Source organism: Nycticebus coucang, chromosome 5 (genome assembly GCF_027406575.1).
Source record: "Nycticebus coucang isolate mNycCou1 chromosome 5, mNycCou1.pri, whole genome shotgun sequence".
NCBI lineage: Eukaryota > Metazoa > Chordata > Mammalia > Primates > Lorisidae > Nycticebus > Nycticebus coucang.
This window is the reverse complement of record NC_069784.1, coordinates 86,523,260-86,541,528: the sequence shown is the minus strand read 5'-3', so window position 1 is coordinate 86,541,528 and position 18,269 is coordinate 86,523,260. Positions and strand designations below refer to the sequence as shown.

At 40.8% G+C, this 18,269-nt stretch overlaps 1 protein-coding gene across 1 annotated transcript in view; it reads left to right on the top strand.

Annotated features, from left to right (window-relative positions):
- AK9 (adenylate kinase 9) overlaps positions 1–18,269 on the top strand; it is a 178,436-nt gene that overhangs the window by 103,351 nt on the left and 56,816 nt on the right. Inside the window, 3 exon segments of the mRNA XM_053590600.1 lie at positions 15,588–15,677; positions 16,166–16,366; positions 17,053–17,179. Coding sequence (XP_053446575.1) covers positions 15,588–15,677; positions 16,166–16,366; positions 17,053–17,179 — 418 coding nt within the window.

Here is an 18,269-nt window from a genome sequence, read left to right as displayed (position 1 = left end):
TTGTTTAAGTGGTTTTTTTTTCCCCCACTTAAAACCACCCTCTCTGATATAAATCCATTACTTTTGGATTTTTTTACTTTACCCAGAGTAACCTGTGGCAGTCTTATGGTGGCTGCCAAAGATATGTCCACAGCCTAACTCCCAAAACCTGTGAATGTCTCCTTACTTGGACAGAAGGTCTTAACAAAAGGGATCAAGCCAGGAGTCTTAAGATGGAGTGATTATCCAGGAGTATCCAGGTGGCCCTAAATGCCATTGCAAGTGTCCTTTGAAGAGAGAGACAGAGATTAGCACACATAGAGAGGAGAAGGTGATGTGAAGACGGAAGCAGACACTGGAGTGGCCTCCAACCAAGGAATGGAAGCAGCCAGAGGAGCTTGAATAGGCAAAGTGGAACTTTCCACTTGAGCCTCTGGAGCTGCTGTCACCTTGATTTCTGATTTCTGGCCCCCAGAACTGTGAGAAAATAAATTTCTATTGTTTTAAGGCACAAAGTTTGTGATAACTTATTATGGGAATCACAGGAAAATAGTACAATATACACCCAAAACAAGTTTCTTACACCTCATCCCAGAGAACACATCATCTCCTTTGGATTTGGACTTCTGTTTGGGGCCACAAGATAATCATTACCTCAGTCAATACTTGTGTGGGATGACTAGGGTTTCACTTCAATCCTGTTGTCATCACTGCAGTCTTCTGTAGTGCAATCAATGCTTTAATGGGCAATGACATATGCATTCTGGGGCTTTAGGAACAATCGCTTTAATTTTCCCAATTTGCTCTTCACATACTGCTTAGGTATAGATTACATGGTGCTTGCCAGAACATGAGCCTATATAACCATTAGTTCACATGTCAATGTTCCATCCCAAGCTCTTCATTAACATGGAATAGCATCAGCTGTTAATAAACATTGAGAAATTCATTCATTCCTTTAACAAATATTCATTGTGTTCCTTCTAAGTGCCAAGCAAGGCCACAGCATTATCCTACGTAGTGGGGACGCAGTAATAATCTAGACTAGACAGTTAAGGCCATTACCCTCAAGGAACTGACATCTATGAAAACTAGATAAAAAAGTAAATACCCAACATATTTCTGACAGCATTACCTGTGTTGAAGGAAATATGAAGGTACTGAAGCAGTGCCAGGATAGAGCCACTGCTCAGTAGATGTTTATTGAAAGAATGAACCAAGTAGGGACGGTGGGGGTAGTTTGGAAATGCACCACCAAAGATTTTGATTAAGGAATGGTGTCTTCTGAGAAGATGAGATTTGAGCTTTTATTCAGAAAGGCTGAAAAGAACCTTGACAAAGATACTCCACTGCAAAGGCTCAGAGGTGGTGCAGCTCCCGTCAAGAAGGAAACTGAGTGTGGCTGGAGCAAGAGATGAGCGGGAGATGACACTAGAGAGGGAGGCAGGGGACAGAGGTGCCCTCTCTGCATGCAGGTAGTACATAGGGACCCATCAACATCTCTACATTTCACTGTGCCTGCTGCAGGGAAAGTTGTGTCCTTTCTTCAGTCCTAGGACAGGGCCAGGGGTATGTACTAGCAGGGTTGCTAGAGGGATAGAAAGATTTTATCTAAAGCACCCATCATGGTATCCAGCACAGAGTTAATGCTTAGGTCCTTGTTATCAGGCCAGACTTAGGACTTTGTTCCCTATCTGCCCAAAAAGACCAGAGCTCAAGCTTCCTGCCCTACGTTGGCCTGAATCAAATCTTAACATACTCAAGAGTGATAGTGACTATCCCTCCCCCAATATCAGTGAGAATTCGTGAGACTGGAGAAGAAGACCCTCTTCACAGTCATGTGTGAAATGGGTAAACACTGCTCTGCCAGCACAGAGGTGAGAATGGAGGCTAAGTGGGTCAGCTGCAATGTCCCCATAGCCTGTGTGATGCAGGTCTCTTCCCTTGCTAAATATTCACTAAATTCCACATAGCTCCCAATGCTTTGTTGTTGTTGTTGTTGTTGTTGTTGTTGCTGTTGTTGAGATGGAGTCCCACCCTATGCCCCTGAGCAGAATGTAGTGATGTCATAGCTCACTGCAGCCTCAGACTCAGGCTGTGGGCATCCCCCTGCCTTAGCCTCTGGAAGCTGCTGGGATTACAGGTGCTGGCAGTGGCACCCAGCTGGGTTTTTCCATTTTTTTCATGAATCAGGGTCTCACTCTCACTCAGGTGAGTCACAAACTCCTGAGCTCAAGCAATTCTCCCTCTCAGCCTCTCACAGTACAGGGATTACAGGCATGAGCCACCATGCCTCAAGAAGTGTATTCGTATCCGAAGGTTTCTGTTAAAAAATTACTATAAACTTCATGGCTAAAAACAACAGAAGTGGAGGTAGAGCAAGATGGCAGCCGAGTAAAATCTTCCCTGCAACTGGGCATGGTGAGTCTGGGGAGATAAGACTCCAGGCATCTCTGGCTGGTGGGATCTTCCTATAATCATCCCTTTGAGGATACAGGGAGTCAGCAAGGGACTTCTGGACCCCAAAAGGAGGACAAAAACAATAGAAAACTGGCAAGTGGTTGCGTATGTTTGATTGACCCGATCCCGCCAGCAGCCGTAAGTACAAGCAGTAGTGAGATGGCAAACCGGAAAGGCCTTACCTGTGAATTGTTTCGGTGTTTTTGGAGTTGGCACTCAGATGAACTGCCTTGGGGAGAGCTTGAACAGGAGTGCAGAGAAATTTGGGCATTGTTTAGCCCCAGACTGAGCCGCTGAGCCCGAAGGAGCTAATAGTATTCGGCTATGGGCCACAGGAAGCCATTGTGAGAGAACTGCCCTGGCAGGCTCTGCCTTCAGGGTCGCAGAGCAAGGATCGGGCGGGGTCTAGTAACCTAGTGACTGAGCAAACTAAAGGTGGGGACTGAGCTGCCTTACAGCCTTAACCCTCAGGGGCAGAGTGAGACAAGTTTTGGCACACTGGAGCCTCAGGCTCTGGCCCTGGGTAGAGTGCCATGGCATCACAGCTCATAGCAAACTCCTAGGCTTGGCACCACCCGGAACTCCATAAGAGCTGCGTTGTGACCCGTGACCCGTGACCTGCACCCGCCAGGACTCAGCATGCCTGGACCAGGATCTGCAGGAGCTGCACAACCCTGCATCCTCCCTCCCATACCCTCCCTGCCTCCACACCGGCCCACTAGTCTGGCCAGGGACTCTGGTAGCCATGTGCCTTCCGGAGCCCTCCCTGCCTCTGCGCAGACATATTCTCCTGGCCAGAGACTGCTGGAGACTTGGGCTTTCTGTGCCGAAGTCACCGGGTGCCAGGCACTCCCAGAACCGTGCACACCAGCTCCCACCCTGTTGCTGGATCTGGGTGTGTTACATTCCAGAGCTGCTTCCACAACCAGAACTCCCTGGCTGGGGCAGCCCCAGAGGAACTATTCAGGGTCACTCCCTACAAAGATCCAGCAACAATAGAGTGATCCCGCTGGGGTCTAATCTTGGAGAGACACCTCCCCAAAACTGAGGACAGCCAGAGGCATGAGGCGAAATCAACAGAAAATCTCTGGCAATATGAATAATCAGAGTAGATCAACTCCCCCAAGGATCAATGGGGCAGACACAGCATAAGATCCCATGTACAAACAAATAGCTGAGATGTCAGAAATCGAATTCAGAATCTGGATAGCAAATAAGATGGAATTAGAATTCCAAGCAGTAACCCAAAAGATATATCAAGAATTCAATAAATTCAAAGACCAAATGACCAAAGATTTTCACACATTGAGACAAGAAGTGCAGCCCTCAAAGATCTGAGAAACAGTAGAATCCCTCCGTAACAGAATGGAGCAAGCAGAAGAAAGGATTTCTGACATTGAAGACAAAGCTTTCGAACACTCCCAAACTCTCAAAGAGGAAGAGAAATGAAGGGCAAAAACAGATCACTCTCTCAGAGAGCTCTGGGATAATTCGAACAAATCTAATATTCATCTTATAAGGATCCCCGAAAGCGATGAAGTGGCTTCACAAGGCACAGAGTCTCTTCTCCATGAGATTATGAAGGAGAACTTTCCAGACATGCCAAGAGATTCTGAAATTCAGATATCAGACAGTTTCAGAACTCCAGCACAACTCAACCCAAATAAGACATCCCCCAGACACATCATAATCAATTTCACTGAAGTTGATATGAGGGAGAAAATTCTGAAAGCAGCCAGACGAAAGAAAACCATCACCTACAAGGGCAAGAATATTAGAATAACTGCAGATCTCTCTGCTGAAACCTTTCAAGCTAGAAGAGGATGGTCATCAACTTTTAATCTCCTAAAACAAAATAACTTTCAACCCAGGATCCTGTACCCAGCTAAACTGAGTTTCATTTATGACGGAGAAATTAAATACTTCAATGCATACTAATACATTCCTTCTGGAAGGATGTTTGGAGAATCCTTAGAGACCTAAAAATAGACCTGCCATTCAATCCTATAATCCTTTACTAGGTTTATACCCAGAAGACCAAAAGTCACAATGTAACAAAGACATCTGTACCAGAATGTTTATTGCAGTCCAATTCACAATTGCTAAGTCATGGAAGAAGCCCAAGTGCCCATGGACCCACGAATGGACTAGAAAATTGTGGTACATGTATTCCATGGAATATTATGCAGCCTTAAAGAAAGATGGAGACTTTACCTCTTTCATGTTTACATGGATGGAGCTGGAATATATTCTTCTTAGCAAAGTATCTCAGGAATGGACGAAAAAGTGTCCAATGTACTCAGCCCTACTATGAAGCTAAATTATAGCTTTCACATGAAGGCTATGACCCAACTATAGCACAAGACTATGAGAAAAGGGCCAAGGAAGGGGAAGGGAAGGGGGAGGTTAGGGTGGAGGGAGGATAATAGGTGGACCCACACCTACGGTGCATCTTAGAATGGGTACAGGCGAAACTTACTAAAGGCAGAATATAAATGTCTACATACAATAACTAAAAAATAAATAAATAAAAAAATAAAACAACAGAAGTGTATTCTCTCCCTGTTCTGAAAGATAAAGTCCAAAATCAAGGAAAGAATTCTTCACCTCTTCCTGGCTTGGTACATACATCCTTGGTACATCACTCCAGTCCCTGCCTTTGTCTTCACATCGCATTCCCTTGTGTGTGTGTGTGTGTGTGTGCGCGCGCGCGCACGCATGTATCCTCCTCCTTTTTAGGGACCACCATAAATCCAGGATGATTTCATCTCAAACTGCTTAATATTCTTACACCTGAAAAGACCCTATTTCCAAATAAGGTCATATTCACAGGTACTTGGGTTCAAGATGTGAACACATCTTTTGTGGGTGACACAATTCAACCCATTACAAGGAGTGTAATTCAAAGAACAGGAACATGGACGGTAGGCATCTAGAATATATCAAGGCAGCACTCTTATTTCCTACTGCACAGAGTGTATCCCTGAGACCAGTGGCTCCTAAACCAATGCCATGGTCTGATCAAGTTTTCTCCAGTCCACTTTGTCCCTCTCATATAAAGTCTGATCTTACCATGTGGAGCTGGCAGGGCCTGCCAGGGCAGCCTGGTGTGAGTGAGCACCTGCTTAACATTTTGCAAGTCCCTTCCTGTCACTCTACTAGCCAGACATCTGACCAGATTTAAGGAGCAAACTTTTCAAAGTTTACCGTCTGGAGTGATAATGTTTAATGTTGTTCATTGAGAGATAATTGTGTGCTTTGATTATCAGGCAACTAAGTGGTGTGGTTGACTTTTTAAACTAAGAAGCATCGCTGCTGCCTGTGTTGAAATGGCAGGCCATTCCACCTGTATCCACTTTATCTACAAATAACAGAAATACCAGAACCACTGTCTTAAGAAATTTGCCTCTTTCTAGAGTCCAGGGCTGGTTTGGTAGCTCAAAGGTACTCTGAAAGCCCCGAGCATCTTCTTTCTCCCAGGCCATCCATCCGGTAGATAACTCCATCCTCACAATCAAAAGGTGGCTACTGCACCCAGACAGAACAGCTGCATCATAGGCTTGAAAAGGCAGGAGGTGGCAAAGGGTTAAGGACAAAGCTCTTCCATGTAAGCTTTTTTTGTTTGTTTGTTTTAATTCCAGAAATAGATGGTCCCCAGGGACTTTCACCTACATTTCCTACATTTCATTGGGCAGAACTGTGCCCTGGGCATCCCTATGTGCAGGGAACCTGGGAATTTGATTTGGCTTCCTTGCCTGGATAGTTGAAGCCAAGAGACTAGTAGAGTGAGCAGGGTCAAGGAAGCTAACTATATGGTATTACCCAGATGCAGGCTGCAGGAAAGCCCAGGGGCAGTTCAAGATTTTACTCAAGGAATAAGAGATAATCCACTTAAATCCTCAAACAAATGCTCAACTGAAACTCCAGAGTTCTCACTTCACAAAGAAATGGTTTTTCACAGCGTTTGTGGTAGATCACCTTATCAGAATTACCCAGAGTTCTTCTTTTCTTTTTTTTTTTTTTTTTTTATTGTTGGGGATTCATTGAGGGTACAATAAGCCAGTTACACTGATTGCAATTGTTAGGTAAAGTCCCTCTTGCAATCATGTCTTGCCCCCATAAAGAGTGACACACACCCAGGCCCCACCCTCCTCCCTCCATCCCTCTTTCTGCTTCCCCCCCCATAAACTTAATTGTCATTAATTGTCCTCATATCAAGATTGAGTACATAGGATTCATGCTTCTCCATTTTTGTGATGCTTTACTAAGAATAATGTCTTCCACTTCCATCCAGGTTAATACGAAGGATGTAAAGTCTCCATTTTTTTTAATAGCTGAATAGTATTCCATGGTATACATATACCACAGCTTGTTAATCCATTCCTGGGTTGGTGGGCATTTAGGCTGTTTCCACATTTTGGCGATTGTAAATTGAGCTGCAATAAACAGTCTAGTACAAGTGTCCTTATGATAAAAGGATTTTTTTCCTTCTGGGTAGATGCCCAGTAATGGGATTGCAGGATCGAATGGGAGGTCTAGGTTGAGTGCTTTGAGGTTTCTCCATACTTCCTTCCAGAAAGGTTGTACTAGTTTGCAGTCCCACCAGCAGTGTAAAAGTGTTCCCTTCTCTCCACATCCACGCCAGCATCTGCAGTTTTGAGATTTTGTGATGTGGGCCATTCTCTCTGGGGTTAGATGATATCTCAGGGTTGTTTTGATTTGCATTTCTCTAATATATAGAGATGATGAAGATTTTTTCATATGTTTGTTAGCCATTCGTCTGTCATCTTTAGAGAAAGTTCTATTCATGTCTCTTGCCTATTGATATAAGGGATTGTTGGCTTTTTTCATGTGGATTAATTTGAGTTCTCTATAGATCCTGGTTATCAAGCTTTTGTCTGATTGAAAATATGCAAATATCCTTTCCCATTGTGTAGGTTGTCTCTTTGCTTTGGTTATTGTGTCCTTAGCTGTACAGAAGCTTTTCAGTTTAATGAAGTCCCATTTGTTTATTTTTGTTGTTGTTGCAATTGCCATGGCAGTCTTCTTCATGAAGTCTTCCCCCAGGCCAATATCTTCCAGTGTTTTTCCTATGCTTTCTTGGAGGATTTTTATTGTTTCATGCCTTAAATTTAAGTCCTTTATCCATCTTGAATCAATTTTTGTGAGTGGGGAAAGGTGTGGGTCCAGTTTCAGTCTTTTACATGTAGACATCCAGTTCTCCCAACACCATTTATTGAATAGTGAGTCTTTCCCCCAAGGTAAGTTCTTGTTTAGTTTATCGAAGATTAGGTGGTTGTAAGATGTTAGTTTCATTTCTTGGTATTCAATTCGATTCCAAGTGTCTATGTCTCTGTTTTTGTGTCAGTACCAAGCTGTCTTGACCACTATGGCTTTGTAGTACAGACTAAAATCTGGTATGCTGATGCCCCCAGCTTTATTTTTGTTACTAAGAACTGCCTTAGCTATACGGGGTTTTTTCCGGTTCCATACAAAACGCAGAATCATTTTTTCCAAATCTTGAAAGTACGATGTAGGTACTTTGATAGGAATGGCATTGAATAGGTAGATAGCTTTGGGAAGTATAGACATTTTAACAATGTTGATTCTTCCCATCCATGAGCATGGTATGTTCTTCCATTTGTTAATATCCTCTGCTATTTCCTTTCTGAGGATTTCATAGTTTTCTTTATAGAGGTCCTTCACCTCCTTCGTTAGGTATATTCCTAGGTATTTCATTTTCTTTGAAACTATGGTGAAGGGAGTTGTGTCCTTAATTAGCTTCTCATCTTGACTGTTATTGGTGTATACAAAGGCTACTGACTTGTGGACATTGATTTTATATCCTGAAACATTACTGTATTTTTTGATGACTTCTAGGAGTCTTGTGGGTGAGTCTTTGGGGTTCTCTAAGTATAAGATCATGTCGTCAGCAAAGAGGGAGAGTTTGACCTCCTCTGCTCCCATTTGGATTCCCTTTATTTCCTTGTCTTGCCTAATTGTATTGGCTAGAACTTCCAGCACTACGTTGAATAGTAAAGGTGACAGAGGACAACCTTGTCTGGTTCCAGTTCTAAGAGGAAAAGCTTTCAGTTTTACTCCATTCAGTAAAATATTGGCTGTGGGTTTGTCATAGATAGCTTCAATCAGTTTTAGAAATGTGCCACCTATGCCTATACTCTTCAGAGTTCTAATTAGAAAAGGATGCTGGATTTTATCAAATGCTTTTTCTGCATCTATTGAGAGGATCATGTGATCATTATTTTTGTCTCTGTTAATATGGTGGATAATGTTTATAGACTTGCGTATGTTAAACCAGCCTTGCATCCCTGGGATGAAGCCTACTTGATCATGATGAATGACTTTTTTGATGATAAGCTGTAATCTATTGGCTAGGATTTTGTTGAGAATTTTTGCGTCTATGTTCATGAGTGAGATTGGTCTGAAATTTTCCTTTTTGTTTGGGTCTTTTCCTGGTTTTGGTATCAGGGTGATGTTTGCTTCATAGAATGTGTTGGGGAAGATTCCTTCTTCCTCAGTTTTTTGAAATAATTTCTGCAGTACAGGAATAAGCTCTTCCTTGAAGGTTTGATAGAATTCTGGAGTGAAGCCATCTGGACCAGGGCATTTTTTAGTTGGAAGCTTTTTTATTGTTTCTTTGATCTCAGTGCTTGAAATTGGTCTGTTCAGGAGGTCTATTTCATCCTGGCTAAGTCTAGGGAGAGGATGTGATTCCAAATATTGATCCATTTCCTTCACATTATCAAATTTCTGGGCATAGAGTTTCTGGTAGTATTCAGAGATGATCTCTTGTATCTCTGTGGGATCAGTTGTTATTTCCCCTTTATCGTTTCTGATTGAGGTTATTAGAGATTTTACTTTTCTATTTCTAGTTAGTCTGGCCAATGGTTGATCTATTTTATTTATTTTTTCAAAAAACCAACTCCTTGTTTCATTAATTTTCTGAATGATTCTTTTGTTTTCAATTTCATTGATCTCTGATTTGATTTTGGATATTTCTTTTCTTCTACTGAGTTTAGGCTTAGATTGTTCTTCTTTTTCCAATTCCATAAGATCTCTTGTGAGATTGTTGATGTGCTCTCTTTCTGTTTTCCGAATGTAGGCATCTAAAGCGATGAATTTTCCTCTCAAAACTGCTTTTGCAGTATCCCACAGGTTTTGGTAGCTTGTGTCTTCATTGTTGTTATGCTCAAGGAAGTTAATGATTTCCTGTTTTATTTCTTCCTTCACCCATCTGTTATTCAACAGAAGATTGTTTAATTTCCATGCCTTTGGGTGGGCTTGAGCATTTTTGTTAGAGTTGAGTTCCACCTTTAGTGCCTTATGGTCTGAAAAGATACAAGGTAAAATTTCAATTCTTTTGATTCTGTTGATATTTGTTTTGTGTCCCACGATATGATCAATTTTGGAGAATGTTCCATGGGGTGATGAGAAGAATGTATATTCTTTATCTTTGGGATGGAGTGTTCTATATGCATCTATCAAGCATAGTTGTTCTAGGGTCTCATTTAAATCTCTTACATCTTTGTTTAATTTCTGTTTAGAGGATCTGTCCAGCTCTGTAAGAGGTGTGTTAAAGTCCCCTGTTATGATGGTATTATCAGATATCATATTGCTCAGACTGAGTAAGGTGTGCTTCAGGAATCTGGGAGCATTTAAATTGGGTGCATAAATATTTAGAATGGAAATGTCTTCTTGTTGTAGTTTTCCCTTGACCAATATAAAGTGACCATCTTTGTCTTTTTTGACTTTAGTTGCTTTAAATCCACATGTATCTGAAAATAAGATTGCAACTCCTCTTTTCTTCTGAATTCCGTTTGCCTGAAAAATTGTCTTCCAACCCTTGACTCGGAGCTTTAATTTGTCTTTTGAGGCCAGGTGTGTTTCTTGCAGACAGCAAATGGATGGCTTGTGTTTTTTAATCCAGTCAGCCAATCTATGTCTCTTCAGTGGGGAATTCAAGCCATTAACATTTATTGAGATAATTGATAAGTGTGGTAGTATTCTATTCGTCTTATTTGGTGAGAGTCCATTGCTTAGTTTTATCTTTTGCATCAGTGTGGAGGTTAGGTTTTGTTCTTTGATTTCTGAGTTCTTACTTTGCTGCTGATCCATTGTGGTGGACAGTGTGCAGAACAGGTTGAAGTATTTCCTGTAGAGCTGGTCTTGTTGTGGTGAATTTCCTCAATGTTTGTATATCCATAAATGATTTGATTTCTCCGTCAATTTTGAAGCTTAGCTTAGCAGGGTACAGAATTCTGGGCTGAAAATTGTTCTGTTTAAGTAGATTAAAGGTAGATGACCATTGTCTTCTTGCTTGGAAAGTTTCATTAGAGAAGTCTGAGGTCACTCTGATGGATTTGCCTCTGTAGGTCAACTGGCGCTTACTCCTGGCAGCTTGCAGAATCTTTTCTTTTGTCTTGACTTTGGACAGGTTCATCACAATGTGTCTTGGAGAAGCTCGGTTAGAGTTGAGGCGACCTGGGGTCCGATATCCCTCTGAAAGCAGTGTGTCAGACTCTTTGGTGATGTTTGGGAAATTTTCTTTTATAATATTCTCTAGTATGGCTTCCATTCCTCTGGGGCATTCTTCTTCCCCTTCTGGAATTCCTATAACTCGTATGTTGGAACGCTTCATAAAGTCCCATAATTCTGACAGTGAACGTTCTGCTTTCTCTCTCTTCTTTTCTGCCTCTTTTACTGTCTGAGTTATCTCAAGAACTTTGTCTTCTACCTCTGAAATTCTTTCTTCTGCATGGTCTAACCTGTTGCTGATACTTTCCATTGTATCTTTAAGTTCCCTAATTGACTGTTTCAGTTCCTTCAGGTCTGCTATATCCTTTTTATATTCTTCATATCGTTCATCTCTTATTTGATTCTGTTTTTGGATTTCCTTTTGGTTATTTTCCACTTTATTAGCAATTTCCTTCATTGTTTCCATCATTTCTTTCATTGTTTTCAACATGTGTATTCTAAATTCCCTTTCTGTCATTCCTAACATTTCTATACTGGTGGAATCATCTGCAGTAGCTACCTCATGGTCCCTTGGTGGGGTTGTTCTAGACTGGTTCTTCATGTTGCCTGGAGTTTTCTGCTGATTCTTCCTCATGAGTGATTTCTTTTATCTGTTTCCTTGCCCTAATTTTCCTTTCACTTCCTCTTGCTCTTTAAGTTCTTGTGCAGTTGTGGGCGGGTTTAGACGGATTGAACACACGTGACCACTTGCCGGTTTTCCACTGTTTTAGTCCTCCTCTTGGGGTCCAGAAGTCTCTCGCTGACTCCCTGTATCTTCATAGGAGTGATGATAGGCAGTTCCCACCAGCCAGAGATGCCTGGAGTCCTATCTCCCCAGACTCACGGTGCCCAGATGCAAGGAAGCTGTTACTCGGCTGCCATCTTGCTCCGCCTCCCAGAGTTCTTATTTTCAAGGCTCCTAAGCTCCATGCATGTTCCAGTTCAGTAAGTTCAGGATAGAGTTAAGAAATTTGCATTTTAGTGAACACCCCAGCTGAATCTTATACATGCTAACAGTTGGGAACTACTGCCATAAGGGGAAAAAATACCTGAACATAAATTTTATAAATTATCCCCTTATATCATAGAAAAAAGCTTAGTATTGTACCTGAGAAAAAAACCTGATCCTGAAAATATAAACTCTAGAATGACTTAGCTGCACAGCGTACTTACAGGTCAGAATGAATTAATATATTGAATAGACTATGGGCGACTTAGAATTTGGGAAATGTCTATTAAAGACAGGGATCTCAGTTCTGATATAATTGATGTTGACTAAGTGTTTCAAAATCATTCACCACATCCAACCAAGTTTGATAAAATATGCACCAACAATAGAAAATGTAGAATTCAGCCAAGCACAGTGGCTCGTACCTGTAATCCAATCACTTTGAAGCTGAAGTGAGGGGAATCACTTGAGGCTAGGAGTTCAAGACCAGCCTGAGCAACATAGTGAGACCCCCATCTCTACAAAAATAAAAATAAATTAGTAAGGTAGCACGAGCTACCTGGGAGGCTGAGACAGGAGGATCACTTGACCACAGGAGTTTGAGGTTGTAGTGAGCCATAATAAGACCACTGCATCACTGCTCTGTAGCCCAGGAAATAGAATAAGACCTAGTAAGAAAGAAAAGAGGAAAGAGAGGAGAGGAGAGGAGAGGAGAGGAGGGGAGAGGAGGAATTTATGCAAATGGAAAGATGGGGTAAACCACCATGGTTGGCCAGCAAAAAGCAGTGACATTGAACATTCTGATGTGTTCCTTTTCAGTTTTTGTGAGCACGGCGTTTTGTTTGTTTGTATTCTTTTTAACCTAAGTGTAATCTAATTAGACTTCAGCCTGATAGAAAGACATTTTTTAAGTCTTGCAACAGAGGTACTCTGACAGACAATAACTATTTATACTGAAATTATTTGTCTATAAACTTTCTCTAAATATCATTTTGAAAAGACGCACAATTTCTCCACATTGTTAAATGCCCCCTAGTGTGGCCACAGTCCTTTCCAAGTTCATTAGAATGAGCCACAGTTTTTGTTAACTATATAATATTAGGATTCTTGATGATTCCACTGGGATTTCTCATTTCTTCATTCTTGAGATCTTCGTTTTGATTCATTTCTTAGTCATCTAGCGTACATCTTTGAGTCACTTTTTAATCATCCCGGTGGCATATTTTGTGATTTCCTACGTATCTATTGCTTTCACACATGAAAAAAACACTTAGATGCTGTTGAATTATTGTCTTAACTTTTTCTTCTCCTAATTCTGCGTGTTGACATTCCTTCATTGTCTTCTACACAAGCAAAAATCAGATATTGCCTCATTTTTGTTCTTTTATTTTTTTTCTGGCAAGGATGCTCATGGGATATATTTCAATACCATCATTTGTTAAAACTTTCCTGGTATGGGAGCGATTTTCCCCGGGATCCACCACGGACGTTTTGTCTTCTTGCCACAGTCTTTGCCCAGCTCAAGTGGTTTTCTCCCATTATCAGGTCAGATTCCTCTTTCAGGACCACTTGGTATTTTTTGGTCAGGTAACTTCTGTTTTCTCAGCCACATTAATCTTCTTCTCCCTGGTAGTTCTCACCACTTTCTGAATATCCTTCAGAGACTTGTTTGCCTTTACATCACTGGTTTATTTTAAGCTCCTCTTCGCCTCTCTCCTAATTCAGGCTTTAATTCTGCCATTGCATTTTAGATTTGCTTGCGTCGTTTCCTTATTTCAGCTCGCTTTCTTGTATTTCTGCCTTTATGATAGCTTATTTTGTCTTTATGCCTCACAGTTCCTATTTCATAGGCTATATGGCCCTCTTGGGCTTTTTGCGTACTCCAAGCATATGTCTTGTCAAATTTACTTTGTTTTACGTAAGAAATTGTTTTCAGAAGCAAAGTCTTTATCAGAATCTTTGGACCATTACCCTCTGTACTCTATTTCCCATCATTATAACATCTTTTCTTTTTTTTTTTTTTTGCAATTTTTTTGGCCAGGGCTGTGTTTGAACCCACCACCCCCAGCATATGGGGCTGGCGCCCTACTCCTTTGAGCCACAGGTGCCACCTGGTTATAACATCTTTTCATCCGTTTCATTTTGTTGTTATTATGGACTTATCCTTGAGTAAAGCAGAATACATCCAACTCTGGCATTTACCAACAGGAAGGATAGAGTATTTATAAGAACCACCCGCTGCCCCCCACAAACATATATACCTTGCACTTAAATTTCCTGCTTGGAACTCTCTTATTATAGGTTAATATGCATCAACATAGTTCAAGTGGTAACATTTAGTAAGCATTTATGATGTAGGGCTCTTCTAGACTGAGGCTAGATCTTCTTCAGCCCCAACTACTTCAGTTTTTGATTAAGCCAGAGACGCTAAGGCAGTGTAGAATTATCTATATATTCTCTGCCCCCTTCTTCCCATTGTCATGGTTTATAATGCTTTTCTAAATTTTGCAACTTACAAGTAAACATGGTACTCCCCGGCCAGCCTTAGGCTTGTCTTTTTCTACTTTCTGCTCTATTGAGTATTAAACATTATGGATATGGATTCTAGCCAGGTGTAGGGGCTCACTCCTGCAGTCCTAGCACTCTGGAAGACCAAGGCAGGAGGATTGCTAGAAGTCTGGCCTTCAAATCCAGCCTAAGCCAGACCCTGTCTGTTCAAGAAATGAGAAAGTTAGCCTGGGATGGCGGCACATGCGTATAGTCCCAGTACTTAGGACAGGGTTGGTTGCAGGAGGACCTGTTGAGCCCTTGAGCTCAGGAGTCTGAGGTTACCATGAGCTGTGATAATGCCAAAGCTCAGGCAACAGAGTAAGACTGTGCCTCAAAAAAAAAAAATAAATAAAGTTCTGTTGAAAGAGAACCAGAGTATTACTCAGAAGTTAACTCAGAAGATGGCTTTCTGCAGTATTACAAAATGTATACGTGAGGGCAGGTATACATATACGTAGGCTGTCTGGAAAGTATCCAGCCATTATTTTATATGTGTGTGTGTGTGTGTATTCGTACCTGAGATATGAATTTGGCAAATTCATATCTCAGAACTAGAAGCAGACCATGGGATAGAAAGATAAATAACTAGTCCTGCCTTCCCTGAAAGCATCTATGCTGGATGTGAATGTGAGCATGTCTTATGTCATCCAGGAAAATAGCTTTCAGTCTATACCTTCAAGAGTGAAATTAGTTGGGATTCTCCACACTTTCCCTGTGCACCCACAGCCAAAACTTCGCAATATCATCATCTCTCACTGCCACTTTTTGGTCTTTTGGTCTATATTCATGGGTATTTTAATGAAAAATTAAAAAGAATATGAGGGACTGCCAGTCTGATGCCATATTAACAGAAATTTGAATAATATTTAACTACAATTATCAGCCAGAATTGTATGTATCATGTTATTATTCTAGTCAATGTCCTTTTATTTAAGAATGTTGTTCATTGTCTGCCTTATATTATTATGTATTTTTGCATACTTTACCTAACAAGAGCTGTTTTCTACTAGGTAAATAAATTGTAAGTATGCCTTGAAATTTTCTTTGCACCAAAACTTTCATAAAGGAATAATGTTTCAAAATTCAAACATTAACTACTGATTTCTTTCTTAAGTACCTGAGCCTAGTGAGGATACTACAGTTGAAACAGAAATCCCAAAAGTATCCAAAGATGGCCTGGAAATTGAAGAATTAGCTGACACAGGTTAGATTCTAAAAGTAGTTAGTGCATAAAAGTGCTTTTCATGTTTTCTCATAAAAGCTCTAGCCCCTTATTTTAGGCATAGTACATGTTTCCTACTTAGTTGTATATTGTTTGCTAATTGCTGTGCATTATATTAATTTAGCTTATTCCATTACAGGTGTATCTATTGGGTTGGGGCAAGATGGCTGACCTTCCCAGAGAGAGGGTCACCAGCTGGCTACCAAGTTTCTTTTCTACCCCACAAGCCCAAGCACTGTGGCAACACAGAGCAGTGGGGAGAACTTGTGTGATCCCAGATCTTGGACATTCCCTGCAGGATTCCCGTCCAAGGAGAATGACTCAAGAGGCTGGAAAGCCAACTTTTTTCCATTCAGATTTTTATCTTTCCCCTGGGCTCTCCCAAGCACTTTATTTCTTTCAAATGCTTTAAAAATAGTATGTGATATTGAAAGATTCTTTTTCTGTATCCTTTGTCTTTTACTCAAAAGTTGTACTACCTGAGTTTCCAGAAGATGCTTATCCTGATGTTCTTGAAATGGAACCCTTCAAAGAGAAGGTTAATAATTTCTTCATTGCATGGAAAATTCTGGAATCATTCTTTCATGAGTCTTTCATTCAAATTTTAAACTTGGAAATTCCCCACAAGACTCCAGAGGAACTACTTGAAAAAGTAGTTGAGACTATGGAAAGTAAGAGCTGTGATCATAATATTTATTATCAAGAGCAAAGCATAGTATTCAAAGTATTTTGAAACCTTAAAGCTTTTCTTTTTTTTTAATTTTTTTTCACCACACACTTGTTTTACATACCATTTGACAAATTTTCATCACACTGGTTAACATAGTCTTCCTGGATTTTTCTTAGTTATTGTGTTAAGACATTTATATTCTACATTTAGTAAGTTTTACATGTACACTTGTAAGATGCACCATAGGTGTGGTCCCACCAATCACCCTCCCTCTGCCCATCCTCCACCCTCCCTCCCCTCCCTTTCCCCCTTCCCCATATTCTTAGGTTATAGTTGGGTTTTCTTGATTGGGTTTTCTTGATGGGGTTTCTTGGGTTTTCTTGGCTTTATGAAGTAAGTGCTCAATATACCCAAGGATGATCAGAAAACTCTTAACAACCATCATAGCACAGGCTCTGGCCAATCACAACAGCCATGGGGCACAAACAGCACTGGCTATACTGGACAGTTGTCCCATGAGGAATTTGTAAAGGCCTATCTGCAGACTTAAGTAGACTAAGAGATCAATAATAAGAATTAATTTTCCTAATCTTTGATTGTGGTAATATGCTAACAACCTTTTATTCTAAAAATATTTTCCTCAATAATTCTTTTCTTCTCCTTCTCCTCCTCCTTCTTTTTTAACAGAACCCTTTCAGTATACTGCATGGGAGTTAACTGCAGATGATTATGAGGAAGAAGCAGATGACTATCAGGCTGAAACAGAGGTTGGTGAGGAACTGGAAGAAGAGGAAGAGGAAGAGGAAGAGGCATGGTTCTTTTACTACCCCTTACACTCATTTGGCAAGTCAATGAAAATGTACCACTATTAAGTGGTAACTATCACTTTTGGACCCCAAGTAAACAAAGAAACAGTCTCAATTGTATAAATAAACATTTTCTGGCACACTTTCACTCCCTTCCCAGTTTCACCTGGCTCCCTGAAATGCCAGGGCTACTTAGCACGGAAAAAAAAAAAAAAAAAAAAAACTCATTAAAAGATATAAGAGAAATCTTTTACATTTTCTTTTATAGAAAAGAGGTATAGGTTTTAAAGATGTAAATTTTTATAAATTTAACAGAGGTGGGTATTTTAGGTAAAACACAGCAATGGAGTCTTGAGCAGCTGTTTATGTGATATTATCGTGCAGTATACTCAAGCAGAAACAACCTGCATCCAGGCACCAATATTCTCCCTTGGCATCAGAATTTTTTTTAGGTTATTATGGGTATAAAATAGTTATATATATTTTTATGGCACATAATGACATTTTGATAAAGCCATAAATGTGAATTAATCAAATCAGGGTAGTTGGGGTATCCAACATCTCTTTGGCATTTATCATCTCTCTTGGGTTAGGAACATTCAAATTCTATTCTTTTAGTTCATTGAAAATACACCCTAAGTCTGTCCAGGTGTGGTTGCTCACACCTGTAATCCTAGCACTCTGAGAGGCTGAGGCTGTTGGATTGCCTGACCTCAGAAGTTGAGACCAGCCTGAGCCAGGATGATGCCCTGTTTCTAAAAATAGCCAGGTGTTGTGGTAGGCACCTGCAGCCCCACCAATACTTGGGAGGCTGAGGCAAGAAGATCACTTGAGCCTAAGAGTTTGAGGTTGCTGTAAGCCAGGGGTCCTCAAACTTTTTAAACAGGGGGCCAGTCCACTGTCCCTCAGACAGTTGGAGGGCTGGACTATAGTTTTTAAAAAAAACAAAACTATGAACAAATTCCTATGCACACTGCACATATCCTATTTTGAAGTAAAAAAACAAAACGGGAACAAATACAATCACACCACCGCATGTGGCCCGCGGGCCGTAGTTTGAGGACCCCTGCATGGCTATGACACAAGGCCCTCTACTGA